The sequence below is a fragment of the Piliocolobus tephrosceles genome, chromosome 1, assembly GCF_002776525.5.
Source record: "Piliocolobus tephrosceles isolate RC106 chromosome 1, ASM277652v3, whole genome shotgun sequence".
NCBI classification, from domain to species: Eukaryota; Metazoa; Chordata; class Mammalia; order Primates; family Cercopithecidae; genus Piliocolobus; species Piliocolobus tephrosceles.
Genome location: NC_045434.1, coordinates 203,501,407 through 203,515,903, shown reverse-complemented (window position 1 = coordinate 203,515,903; position 14,497 = coordinate 203,501,407). Strand labels below are relative to the sequence as shown.

Genomic DNA, 14,497 nt, shown 5'->3' with positions numbered 1-14,497 from the left:
CAGCAAACCTTTTCCGAAAAATACTACAGAGAGGAGGAAGTACTCTACTGTCTTTCAGATCTAAGTTAAAAAATCATTCTAGGTAAGTGCTCATACTTTAAAGCAACAGGTACTCTTTGTTAAAGAAGTATACAAGAAAGCATTACTATATAGTTATAAAACTCACTGTCCCTCTTTAACCACAATAGAATACAGACGTAGAGTCCTTGGGGCTATGTAGTAGATACTCACACAATAAGATCTCCAGTCAACCTGACCAGTGAGAGGAGGGTGTGCTTCAGGGAAGCAGCCAGGGGCAGACTTTGGCTACAGAGAGTCCCTAGGTGTGCAGCCTGCACTGCACTGATATAACTCTCTGAAGGGATGGTGTCATTGGCAAAGGCATTGCGCTGAAAGGAAGCAAAGCAGATGTAAATGGATAGACCATCTACCCTGGAAAAAATTCTCACATGGAAAAAAACTGACATAAACTAAGACCCCACTGACGTCTGTAAACAATAGCCTCTACTCAGTATACACTGTTATTCATGCTGGGAAGGGAAGTGGGATACAGAAAAGGAAGCAGTTAAATTTTAATTAGTACAAAGTTAACAGTTAAATGCAATGAATATCCAATACCACTTTCAAATGATTAGAGTATAATATAATGCACTATACTTAAAGTAAAACTATTGTTTGTCTATAATGACTGAGAAGGAACTGGATTTTGCAATGCATCTGGTCTCTACTAAAGCTCTGGGTGGTGTAAACAGAGGTCACGATCATAAAGCAGGGATAACAAGACTATAATATTTAGCTTTTCAAAAGAACTTCAGTAAGCGAATAATTTGTTAATAGAGGTAGTGTGAGCAGAGGATACACAAAGAGCAAGTCAACTGACAGAAGACTCAGTAGTATCTAAAAGCCTAGAGAAGCTAAAAGTGACCCTGTAAAATTGTTACAAAAGGAATAGGTTCCTGACATCTAACCTACAAAGGAAACAGAGTTAACATGTATTGGGAATTCAAGTGCCAGGTAATATGCTAGGCACTTAACATTCAATACACTGAATCGTCGCAGCCCAACATTCAATTGGTGAAGAAACTGAGGCTCAAATAAATAAAATGGTTTGTCTTCTGATAATACAAACTTATAAGCAAAAAGCCATATAAGAACCAACTAGGTGATTAAATGCATTGATTATTGATTCAGCCATAGCCAATATTACTGCAATATATGAAGATCTCTTGGTAGCTAGTTTAAGCCTAATTCCTTTAGGCTTAAGAACAAAAGACAGAATGACTAGCACTCAGTAGTTCTACCCCTGGAACAGACAGGGACTCACCCAGGATCCAATATTGGGAAATTCATTGGTATTGATGTTGTTCCAGGACTCACATACAGCCTGCACTGATGATGGCAAATTCTGAACCAGTGTCGGACCTGGAGGCAACAGAAAGGACAAGGAATCATTACAAGAAAGAAGGAATGACACAGAGCATTTTAAGAAGCCAAGCCCAAATGCAGAAAGAAACAGTACAGCCCAGGCTGTCAAAATAATTAGTAAGATAGCTTAGATGGATATTTCAATAGCAGTACTATTTCCAAGAACCAGTTAATTGCTTAATAGCTAACACTCTCAATTGTAAGGTTTTCATTTCCCATCATATTCACTTTCTAATCTTGCAAGTAAAGAAGACAAGTGAAAACAAGATGCGAAGTGAGGGTGAGTCATTGCAAGTCAGACTGAAATCACCATTAAACATCTGCTCCCCTTCTATAAATAGGTGTCACTTTTCTCTTGATCTCTTTTCTCTTTAAGACAAATCTTAAGGGCAGGGATCATAACATACATTAAGAACAGCATTCAATGCAGCAGTACAAAGTGAGACTATCTGAATGTTAAATGAATATTTAAAGCTTGAAATTAAGGAAAATACACAAACGGTTGTAAATTTTAAAGGGTAACTACTGTACTTAACTCCAATCAAGCCCTTTGATTTTTCTACCCTAAATTTCTACCAGATCATTCCTAACCCAGCAAAGAGATTATTTCCGGGCACAAAAGTACTAGCTTGCTAATCCTCCTATCCCCTCTAAATAAAAAGAACACCAGCCTGGGCAACATAGCAAGACCTCATCTCTACAAAAAAATTTTAAAATTATACAGGTATGGTAGGTAGTATGTGCCTGGGATCCCAGCTACTTGGGAGGCTGCGGCAGGGGGACTGCTTGAACACAGGAGGTAAAGGCTGCAGTGAACTGTGATAGCACCACTGCACTCCAGCCTGGGCGACAGAGCAAGACTCTGCTGAGAGAAAAGAGAAGAGAGGAGGGGAGGGAAAGAGAGGGGAGGGGAGCAAAGATCTGTGCTAAAGACAAAACAGCCTTATGTTTTGGAACCAACAGATCCTGGTTTGGATCCCAGCTCCATTACCTGCAAGATGCAGGATTCTGGACAAGTAACTTCTCTAGACCTAATTTCTAATGAGTAAAATGGGGATCAAAGTAACACTTCATAAGGTTATTGTGAAGATCAAAACAGACAAACCTACCTAAATGCTTGATACACAAAAAGGCTCCAATAAACAGTAAATGCCAGTAGGCACCAAGGGAGAGAAATAGTAGTACTAGCAGCAGTAGCTGTTGTAATAACATTATTCAAAAGCACATTCGTTCACTTACCCAGAGTATTTGCCTTGCACCTACTAGAGCCAATAGCCAAAACAGCAGCAAAGCCTTGCAGTTTCTCCTTGGAAGGTTTCTCAGTTGTTCCCTCTTCATTAAAGTTCTGCAGCAAATAGGCTCTGGGGGAAAAATAGGGGAAAAGTGAAGCCATAGGAATCTAATTCTACCAGTTAGGAAACACTAGGCTTAGACTGGCTGAAAATCCTATCTTTCAGTTTCCTATCTATTTAATATAGTTGATAGTGCCTGCTTCTTCCTGGTCTCATGGGTAATCGTTTCCCAAAGAATGTCCCCTCCTCTGAAATGCTCCCAAAAAATCTCCAAACCTTAACTGCCTGACAAATAAGCCTGAGAAACAGTGAATACTATATCTATTCTCCTCCTCCACCTCAGAAGATTGACAAAGTATCTAGTAAAGGCTCTGAATACCTTATTTTTTAAAACAAAACAAAACAAAAAAACTGTTTATCCAACATTTTGCAAGCTTACTTGGCCAGGAACATTAACAGCTCAGTGTGGAAAACACTGGCCTAGTAGGCCAGATTAGAGCCTGTAAATTCCCAGAGGGCAATGACTTGGTCTGCTTTGGCTACTGCCATAACCCTAGTACTTAGAAAAGTACGTGGCACATAGCAGCCATACATATTTGTTCAAAAACTTTGCCTCAAACAACGGCCCTCTATCTTCTGCAAGGCAGTCACACTAAGAGACAAGGTTAGTTAAGTATGACAAAGATCTAGGTCCATTTAAAGCAGCATAAAGCCCATAGAGCCAGGCGAGATGGCTCACACCTGTAATCTCAGCACTTCGGGAGGCTGAGGCAGGTGGATCACCTGAGGTCAGGAGTTCGAGACCAGCCTGGCCAACATGGAGAAACCCCACATCTACTGAAAATACAAAAATTAGCCAGGCATGGTGGTATGCGCCTGTCATCCCAGCTACTCTGGAAACTTGAGGAGAATCACTTGAACCCAGGAGGCAGAGGTTACAGTGAGCTGAGATCACACCACTGCACTCCAGCCTGGGCGACAGAGCAAGACTACATCTGAAAACAAAAATAGCCCCATAGAACAGGAGTGAACACTGAGATCCTACAGCGACCAGACAAAGTAAATAAGCTTAAGAGAGCTCTGTGAAAACTGCTGCAAAGGGAACTAATTCTCAGCTCCAGTCTGTTACTGTTGTTTCAGAAGTAAGTCAGGCCCAGTTTTGCCAGTTCTTCCAAATTAAGAAAAGCCAGAAATCTAGACTTGTGAATAATCTCCCAATTTTATATACTGAAATTAACTTTAAAATATTTAAACACCATACAGACCAAAGTCTACAGGGCATGCAAGTCTACAGTGTTTGTCATAGAAAGAGTTGAATTTGAAATAAGTTCTAACTCATTCAGAAATGTTTTTCTCCAAGTACATATCATGACATTTAAAGAGCATTTAAAAGGCCAGGCGCAGTGGCTTATGCCTGTAATCCCAGCATTTTGGGAGGTCGAGGCGGATGGATCACCTGAGGTGAGGAATTTGAGACCAGCCTGGCCAACATGGTGAAACCCCATCTCTACTAAAAATACAAAAATTAGCCAGGTATGGTTGTCATGCCTGTAATCCCAGCTACTCAGGAGGCTGAGGCAGGAGAATCGCTTGAACCTGGGAGGTGGAGGTTGCAGTGAGCCAACATCGCACCACTGCACTCCAGCCTGGGCGACAGGAGCAAGACTTCACTTCAAAAAAAATTTTCTTTAATAATAATAAATAAAGAGCACTTAAGGAGCTTTAACTCAGTTAATAAGAAAAATGACAGTATTTAGAAAAATTACATTACCTTTCTCTGTATCCTGTAAGTAAAATGGTACAAAATATTTAAAGAATTATAGACATTAAACTTCCTCCTGACTCCTCCTGCACTATTTGAAAATTCCCTCATCAAGCACCCCTTCATACTAGAGAAGAAAGCATTATACCATGGGGGAAAAACCCTAAGCTGACGAAAGGGAAAAACATCAAATTCTGAGTCACTGGGGGATTTGCACAGAGTGCAGAGTGCATATGCATCTCTGGGCAGGCAGTTCACCACACCTGGTGAATGATGCATAGGTATCAATGAGTTGCAGCGTGGCTGGAAGTAGGTTCTTGGTAATCTCAGATGACTTATGAGGATCAGTCTCAGCAGCCATCTTAGAAAAATGCTCATCCAAAGAGACCTGAACCTTTGAGATGGCGGCATCAAGGGTGTAGATGGACTGCAGACTGGGAATTTCATGCAGCTGCAAGATGGTGGTACAGTCGATACTACAGAAGGATGAGATCTTTAAAAATATGCAAAATATAATTAGTTGTGGCAAAAGGCTATGGTAGAAACCAAGTTCTATCATTTAGGCTCCAATACTACATACCTGTCGAGCGAAGTATTCCTCTACTATTTCAACATCATATTTCACTGAGCTACACTTGGCAGTGGATGCCAGTTCTAGAAGCGAGCTAGCATGTTCAGCCTTCATTCCCTGTTTGATAAGGTGATCCTATTTGGACAGCAAGAAAAAGTGTTTAGGAGATCAATATAGGCAGAGTCCAAAGCTTTCATCATCTTCAAATTTAAAAGCTCCAGAAAGCACAAAGCACTCTGGCTTTGAACAGTCTTAGCAGCAAGCTCTGTTACCTTTATCCAGCTGACATAGGAGCTGATCCGGAGCCGAGAAGACCATCGCAGAGTGTGCAAGATGTCACATTCACTCATCTCAGGTGAGTTCATGGATAGCTGGTTAATGTAAGCTTTTGATGGTGGTAAAATTCCTAGGATCCTCCATAGTATCAAGAAGTAATATTGAAGGGCACAGGCCTCCTGAAGAAAGGAAAAGGAGCATAGAGGTAGTACCTGGTATTGCCTCAAGATCTCCCTCACAGTACAAACTGCTCCAAATACAACTTTTAAAGAAGAATTGTGTAGAGTTCTGATTTTAAATTGAGATTTGGCCCCCAAGTCCATTCTCCAGATCTTTCTAGAGAGTGCACCTACCAGAAAATGACAGAACACACATACAAATAATTTGTTTCATATTCTGCACATTTCACAGACCAAAAAGGCTATTCCAAGACAACTTTGGCTCCCCAATAATTTACCAATTAACCAAAAGAGGGCAGGACATTCTGCTTGGCAGACCTGCAATCAGCTGTTCATTTTTGTGGCCTGGAATTGCTTCTAGAAGTATAGAGACACATTAACAGAGCCACAGAAAAATATCAAGCTTGAGGCTTTCAATATCACACATCAACCAGTATTCACAGGAGAGATAGCACTTGAGGGGACCACTAATTCTTTTTTTTTTTTTTTTGAGACGGAGTCTCGCTCTCTCGCCCAGGCTGGAGTGCAGTGGCCGGATCTCAGCTCACTGCAAGCTCTGCCTCCCTGGTTTACGCCATTCTCCTGCCTCAGCCTCCCAAGTAGCTGGGACTACAGGTGCCCGCCACCACGCCCGGCCAGTTTTTTGTATTTTTTTAGTAGAGACAGGGTTTCACCATGTTAGCCAGGATGGTCTCGATCTCCTGACCTTGTGATCCACCCGTCTCGGCCTCCCAAAGTGCTGGGATTACAGGCTTGAGCCACCACGCCCGGCCATAATTCTTAAATTACAGTTCTCTCAATGGTAACCAAAAAAAATGCAAAAGCTGATTAAATTCTCTTTAAGGTGAACATAGCTACCCAAACTACCTAGAAATACCGAAGAATTAGTCAGTTTTGCAAATCAATATTCAACAAACTGATTACATCTCAGAAGAAAATTTCTGATAGAAATGATCAACGATCAAACACAACCCAAAGACTTCTCAGGGTTCCACCATCTTACCAAGGCTGTTACATTCTTGTTTTCCTTTCTCCTAACTGTATCAAGCTGGGACCCAGCTGCAAGCAGAGCTGTCAGTGCAGCATAAAGCTCATCATACTTGACAAGCTTGGAGAAAAGGACGTCACATGCCTGACATAAAGAAAGAAAGACAATCATTTCTTTATTTTTAAAGTATTTTTTCCTACTGCCTATGCACTATCATTTATCCTCATGATTGACAAAATATCCCATCAAATCATACTCATTAACTTCTCCTTGGAGCAGATGCCCATTCTGGGATGGTACTCACAGTTTGCAAGCTACTGTGAGCACACAACTGGAGGCGTTAGAATAAGAGAGTAAGGCAATTATTTTTGTCCATTAAAATACTTGCATGTGAAAAACGCTAACAAAGACTGTCTTCAAAAATCAAGTGCCAGAGGTGCCAATCCAGCAAGGATGACCCCCACAGCAAAAGTGCACCCAACAAATAAATACCCAAGTAACGTTTTCCTATTAGAATGAGCTCAAATCGTAACACAGACCACATTTCCTGACTATAAAAAGTCAGTTATTCCCTTTCCCCCCAGTAGGCTGATTCTGGTGGAAACCATCTGACCCACATATAAAATGCAGTTTTAAAATTCCTAGTACCACAGAATCAAGTCGGTTCAAATCATCCTCTGAGGCTTCTGGGGACAGGACACAGTAGAATCTGGGTTGTGGGACAGCGTCTGAAAAGTAATGTGCTGATTAAAAGAATGGTTTCATTCTTAACTCTGTCTAACTAGTATGCAATGTAAAAACTCAGAAAATACTTTACAACAAGATTTCCCAACCTTAACAATATTGACATCTGGAGCCAGATAAGTGTTTGCTATGGGAGGCCATCTTGTGCACTCTAGGTGATTTAACAGCAGCCCTGGCCTCTACCCACTGAATGCCAGTAGCACCCCCAGTTATGACAATCAAAAATATCTCTAGACATTGCCAAATGTCCTGGAGGGGAGGGGACAAAATCACCCATTGAGAACCATTGCTCTAAGAGTTAAGTAGGGTGCTCTAGAATCAAATCAATCAACAAATCATGTCATTAGTCTGAACACATTAAACTTACATGCTGTTTCCCTAACATCAAATAGTAAGAGAGAACAGTAAGCTCATACTAAGGTTTCACAAAAGTTTCCACAAAATACACTTAACATCTAATAATCCTCAGGATAAGCGCAAACGCACACTAAAAATAAACACAAGAAATACCTCATCCAAAGAACAGACAATTGCTATATGAAAGAAACACTAATCTCATGTTCACATTAGTTTCAGACCAGCATGTCACCAAGACCCAAAATGAAATTTAGCTGTACATTAGAACCACAACTCTAAGGGAAAATGAGGAAAATTAATCACACAGAGTGGCAAGAATCCATATACTGTACCCCATGGCCAGACACCAGGATTCTGATTTCTTGTGTCTCAATCTATTTTTTAGTTTTTTTTTTTTTTTTGAGACAGGGGTCTCACTCTGTCATCCAGGCTGGAGTACAGTGGCGTGATCACAGCTCACTGCAACCTCAACCTCCCAAGCTCAAACAATCCTCCCACCTTAGCCTCTCGAGCAGCTGGGACCACAGGCACTTGCCACCATGCCCAGCTACTTATTAAAATAATTTTTGGTAGATGGGATCGATGTTGCCAAGGCTGTTCTCAAACTCCTGGGTTCAAGCGATCCTCCCACTTTGCCCTCCCAAAGTGCTGGGACTACAGGCATAAGCCACCACTCTCAGCCTCAATTTTTTTTTTCCTTGAAATAGAGTCTTGTTCTGCTGCCCAGGCTGGAGCGCAGTAGTATAATCTCAGCTGACTGCAACCTCTGCTTCCTGATGCAAGTGATTCTACTGCCTCAGCCACCAGAGTAGCTGAGATTACAGGCAGGCACCACCAAGTCTGCCTAAATGGTTTTTGTATTTTTTCAGTAGAGATGGGGTTTCACCATGTTGGCCAGGCTGGTCTTGAACTCCTGACCTCAAATGATCTGCCAGCCTCTGCCTCCCAAAGTGCTGGGATTACAGGCATGAGCCACAGTGCCTAGCCTCAATTCAAAAAAAAATAATAAATGTAGGCTATGTGGGAGTCCATTTCTGAAATGTTTTAATCCATAGGTGATTTGCCATCCATAGGGATTACACTAAAGCAAATGACCAAAGATCCTCCAAGAGTCTCCAAGCTTCTAATTCAACCCCGCCAATGAGAACCAGTAAGTCAGTTTCCTACTGACAATCTTCTTTCTGACCTGATGAGAAATGCTTAGACCAGTTTTCTTCTACTTCTTTGAACCCATGATAGAGAGGAGTGGTTGCCCGGCGGCTGTTGCTGTCCTGGGATCCACTTGCCCACCCAAAAGGAGGACTTAGCAGGTTATGCTGTACCTTTTAAAACACAAATACTGAAATTAAGAAAGATACACAGTCACCATTCAGCTTTTCACTTAGGTATGATAATAGCTCGGTACACTAAATCTTGGAAGTCTGAATGTGGGTATTCTGCATTCAAATATTCTGTTTTATTGGGCACCATTCAGCTTTTCACTCAGGTATGATAATAACTTGGTATACCAAAGCCTGGGAAACTCACAAACCAAAATAAAAATTTAAAGGTTTTTCTGTGACTACTTTTGGAATGCAATTTTTGGTGGAACATAAAGGGACTAGTGCTCAATGAAACATTTTAAGAAATGCTGAACACAGTTAAGTTTGAACGGACCTCCTATCCTCATTTTGGATCCTTACAACAAAGGAATTTACCAATCCATAAAAGTTACTACTTGACTGTCATTCAACCACTAACAAATACTCACTGAGGGCCGAGGCTCAGGGCACTGCATCAGACACAGGTAGAGCAGGGCAATTTGTGGAAGAACGCCTTTGAACACAGCCTACATTTCACTTTTAAAAAATGCATCAAATCAAGTAATCTACACTTATCACTTCGGCTAAACATCAACTACACGTCTTAGTGGTTCTCCTAATCCTACCCACCAACCTCCCAACACCTGAAACCTAAAGTGAGCAGGTTATTTAGGTCATTTGGGCTGCGGATCATGGTAACCATTGAGAAGAATTAACTTCTCAATAACAGTGAAGCAAAAAAGAATGTGTTGGTCTGTACCTGCTCAAACAGATACACAGGGGCTTTGGAGTACTGATGAAGCAGATAATCAAAGATGAGAAGGAGGCGAGCCAAGATGAGTGGCACGGAGCGCATCTGAGCATCCATGTTGACGCTCAACTCCTGGATGATCTGGACAAAAAGCGTCAATATGGCCCGCCGGCCTGTCTCAGTGAAGTTGTGGAAAATGAGGAGAAGCAGCTGCAGGTGTTCTACATTCAAATCTTCTGTCTCACTGGGCACCACGCCTTGCAGGGCATTCTGCTTCATTGTAGACAAAAACCTACCAGAGAGAAAAGATGACTACGTCTGGTGGGAAAAACAGCATTCTCCAAGAGTTATAATATCAAGCATTAGAAGAGTTAAATTTCCTAAACCCAGACAGCAAGATAACAAATTAAGGAAGAAAAAAAGGCTAAATGGTAAAGAGAAGACAGAAACTAAATTTTGGCTAAAAACAGTCAGACTTGGCCAGCCAGGCACAATGGCTCAGTCTATAATCCTAACACTTGGGGAGGTCGAGGGGAGGATCGCTTGAGGCAAGCCTTAACACAGGCGTATTAATGCCCACCCTGTCATTTGTGACCATGAAAAGTACTACAAGCTCCCCCCAAAAATGCTGCTATTGTTCCTTTCTGATTAATAAACTTGGACAGGTAAAACCAATTCAATTACTTTTCCCCATACTTTGATTCTATCATTTAATCCTAGTTTTCAGAGTTTATACTACAGGTTAAAAATCATTGGATGATAATAGTCAAAAATAACTCAATAGACTATAAAGCAATAAAAAAGAAAGTATACTATTCAGAGAACTTGTCAGAAGAGCTTTTATGCAAAAAGGAATGAATATAGCCAAATGTTTCCAGTGCCTTTGGCTATTAGGAAAGAGATTTGTGTTTTAATATTAGGAAAGAGATTTGTGTGTTTAACAAGGGTTTCCCTCATTGCACCCCTCTACCCTCTCAGCCTTTTTGCAAGATTCCACCAGGAAAAATATAGTGGGTCTTTGGCATTCAAGGAGGTTTATGATTTCTAAAATCCAGCATTAGAGCTATTTGATCCTAGAATGGGGAAAAGAAAGCAAAGCCTTTTAGGAAAACAAACTGCTTTGAAGACTTCTAACCATGTAAACAAAAATGGCAAATACAGGTCCATCTAAAGCGGATTTAGATGATTAATCTGAGCTTCCCCCAAGGAAAAAAATTCTTTAAAATTTGTCCAAAAAAGACTGCAAGTCCCTGTAAGTGGCTTCATGTTGAAAGCAAAATAACCAAGGACAGAGTTGGCTTCCCTGCTTGTCTTTCAAAAAAAACAGATCAGGATAAAATTGGTTCTGTTCAAGATTGTAGTTCCATCTAATAATTATAACCAAATCTGCCATGTGCTACAGGGAGACTTTATTTCCAGACCAAAGTTGACATACTTGTTTTTTTAACTGCACATCTCCAACTCCATCCCTCTTCTACCCTTCCCACTCTAAACATTATCATTACAGCAATGTATCAAAGCCACAGATTAACTACAAAGTCAAACAAATAAAAAAGGAAATAACCTTCTCTATAGGTCTTCTCTTGGAGGCATCTTACCTGTCCCAAACTTTAAGGCATTCAGGGACGTCAGGGTCACCTTGAGCACTGGCTTTATGTTGCCAGATGAGCAGGAGGCGTGAAAGCACAGAGAGGCTTTGAGGGTGAATGTACAAGGGCCAAGGGCCCTCAGAAAAAGGAGCCACTCCTAGCTGCTGCAACAGTGTGTTCTGACAAGAAAGACATGGAACAGAACATTAGGAAACAGATATAGGATAAAGTCAAAAGGTTACTCATGTTCTCAAATGTTTGTTTGTTTGTTTTAGTATTGGACAGAATATTTTAAAGAAAGAAGGACCCAGAAATTCAGATTTTGAAATAGTTTGGATAAAGATCATTTAGGTCAACAAATGAGAAAAACATAAATGAAAATTTACTGATCTAACCTCATTAACATTTATAGTTAATGAGTGTCAGATATGGGCTCCTGAAAAAGGAGAAAAGCATTGAGATACCAGAATTGGGATAATTTTGTAAATGGACAAAACATGAAAAGTTGTTGCCTTTGAAAGCAAACTTCTTGAGCAACTATAATAGCTAATAGTTTTTCTTTAATAATCAGTTACATAATACAAATAACACCCAAAAGGGGAAGATCCAATAACTTAAGAGATTCACAGTATTGGCAGAGAAATTCTGCCTATGAGATCTGAAAGCACCCAGAACTCAACAAGGCTGTTCTTTACCTCCAGGTGGAGCATGTCTTTCAAATGAGCTTCATTTTCAGCTCAGTTAGCTAAGCTGCAAATTATCTTCTCAAACACACACACACACTGAGCAGGATGCCAAAGGAAAACCAGACAAATGCCTGCTTTCTCATTTGGCTTCAGAAGACACAAAGCATGGTTACTGTGGGATGTAGGATAAATTTCTAAGTCTGCCAAATTAAATTATATTTTTACACTACATCCTCAAGGACCCTTCCTTGAAAATGAATGTTATGCAAAATGTCGCTGGCCTCAAGAGCAGTTACCATAGGTTGAGCTAAGCGCAGAGCGTACTTTATTGTCACACAGGATGTGCCAGGCAGAGACAGCAAGTATTATGTGCTCCATGTCACTGATGAGGGAAGGTGAAGAACATGACCAAAGCTTTAAGGTCTCTAAGTGGTAAAGCCAGGTTTATCTCTAAAACCATGTTCTTTTTTGTTTTTGAGACAGAGTCTCACTCCATCACTGAGATCACGGGAGTGCAGTTGCGCGATCTCGGCTCACTGCAACCTCTGCCTCCCGGATTCAAGCAAGTCTTGTGCCTCAGTCTCCTGAGTACTGGGATTACCAGCTACTGGTACATGGTACCATGTGCCACCATGCCTGGCTAATTTTTTTCATTTTTAGTAGAGACAGGGTTTCACAATGTTGGCCAGGCTGGTCTCAGACTTCTGGCCTCAAGCAATCCACCCACCTCCCAAAGTGCCACTGCACCTGGCCTCTAAAACCATGTTCTTAACCACCATTCTCAACACCATGTTCTCAACACAGTCATAAACAACTTCTTCATTTCCTAAGTTCGATGAAACAATTAAAAAAAAAAAAAAACCTGCCTGAGCTACATGAAAAATACTAACGGTAGCACAATTCTAATAATCGAAAAATCAGGAAAAAAATCTAAATGTTCAAATCAAGGGGCGTACCTAGCCATTCATATGGATAAGTAACACATATTCTTTATAATGCTATTTTTTAACGCTTTTTTTTTAGCTCTTGTTTTTCATCTTTGTGTCAGTTTTTCAGGCCTCAGATCCACAGAAATGAGTTAACATTCCACAGGAACCTGGTCTTTCCCTCCCACCCCAGTCCTTCCTTCTCAGCTCTAAATAAAGTAACTGACTCTCTAAGAAGTCAAACTGTACCACAGTCCATCTAGCAGCAGAACTCTGGCTGAGTCCTCCCTTCTTCCACTCCTCTTTCATACTGGCATTTCTGAGGGTTCAGCCTCAGCCTTCAGCTCTCTTGCTAGTCTTATTTATTGTTTCTCATTACTTCAAAAATTGCCCCAATTTAATTCCTGAATTTCAGACTCACATTCCCAACTATTTTCTAGACACTGGCACCCCAAAACTTCATCATAGTTAAACTGAAACCTTAGGCTGAGCACAGTGGCTCATACCTACAGTCCTAGCTATATGGGATACTGAGGTGGTAAGATCACTTGGGTCAGGAGTTCGAGCAGCCTGGGCAACATAGCAAGACCCCATCAGGAAGACAGATGGATAGATGGGGCGGGGGTGGGGGGGAGAAGGAAGGAAGGAAGGAAGGAAGGAAGGAAGGAAGGAAGGAAGGAAGGGAGGGAGGGAGGGAGGGAGGGAGGAGGGAGGGAGGCAGGCAAGAAGCGAGGGAGGGAAGGAGGCAGGACCAACCAGCTGGGGATGGTGGCACACACACACAGTCCCAAAAGGCTGAGGGCAAGAGTACTGCTTGAGCCCAGAGTTCAAGACCAGCCTGGGAGATATAGTAAGATCCCCACCTCTAAAAAAAATAAACAAAATAAAACCCAGTCTCTCTTACCCCCAAACCAACTCTCCTTCCTGACTTTCCTATCTCTATTAATGACAACAGCATCCTTCTAGTTTCATTTGAGTTTTAAACTCAGGTAATATCCAGGACTCCTTCCTTTCCATGCTCTTCACCCCATTCAAATAATGGCCCATGATCTCTGCTAAATGTCCTATGCCGTATCTCCCTCCTTTTTCATGATCCCACACCAATTCAAGTTATCTTTACCTCTTCAGTGTCTATAATAGTACCTGGCACATAGTAGGTGCCCAGTGAATATGTATTGAACAAATGAAACAAGAAACTGCAATAATAATATTAAACAATAATACAATTATAAAGAGAGCTAACATTTAGTAGGTATTAGTACTAGGTACCAAGCACTATTTTTGTTTTACTTTTCTTGTGTGGTAAAGTATCACAAAATTTACCATTTCAACCATTTGTACATGAACAGTTCTGTGGCATTAAATACATACACATTATTCTGCAGCCCTTACCACCATCCACGTCCAGAACTTTTTCATCTTTCCAAACTGAAACACTGTACGCACTAAACACCAAGTCCCCATTTTCCCACCTCCCTGCCCCAGGCAACCAGCATTCTACTTTCTGTCTCTATGAATTTGACTACCTAAGTACCTCTGAAGTGGAACCATACAGCATTGTACTTGTGCTTCTGTGACTGACTTATTCAGTATCACGTCTTTATGGTTCATCCATGCTGTAGCATGGGTCACACTTTCCTTCCTTCTGGA

At 41.1% G+C, this 14,497-nt stretch overlaps 1 protein-coding gene across 1 annotated transcript in view; it reads right to left on the bottom strand.

The window, feature by feature from the left end:
* The window catches only part of UBR4 (ubiquitin protein ligase E3 component n-recognin 4), a 137,967-nt gene that overhangs the window by 94,213 nt on the left and 29,257 nt on the right, over positions 1-14,497 (bottom strand). The window contains exons 18-28 of the mRNA XM_026455924.1: positions 11,245-11,414; positions 9,656-9,938; positions 8,781-8,916; positions 7,142-7,221; positions 6,509-6,637; positions 5,323-5,505; positions 5,060-5,185; positions 4,743-4,972; positions 2,665-2,786; positions 1,325-1,422; positions 232-389 (exon numbers count right to left, since the gene is read on the bottom strand). Coding sequence (XP_026311709.1) covers positions 232-389; positions 1,325-1,422; positions 2,665-2,786; positions 4,743-4,972; positions 5,060-5,185; positions 5,323-5,505; positions 6,509-6,637; positions 7,142-7,221; positions 8,781-8,916; positions 9,656-9,938; positions 11,245-11,414 — 1,715 coding nt within the window. The remainder of the gene's footprint in view (positions 1-231; positions 390-1,324; positions 1,423-2,664; positions 2,787-4,742; positions 4,973-5,059; positions 5,186-5,322; positions 5,506-6,508; positions 6,638-7,141; positions 7,222-8,780; positions 8,917-9,655; positions 9,939-11,244; positions 11,415-14,497) is intronic.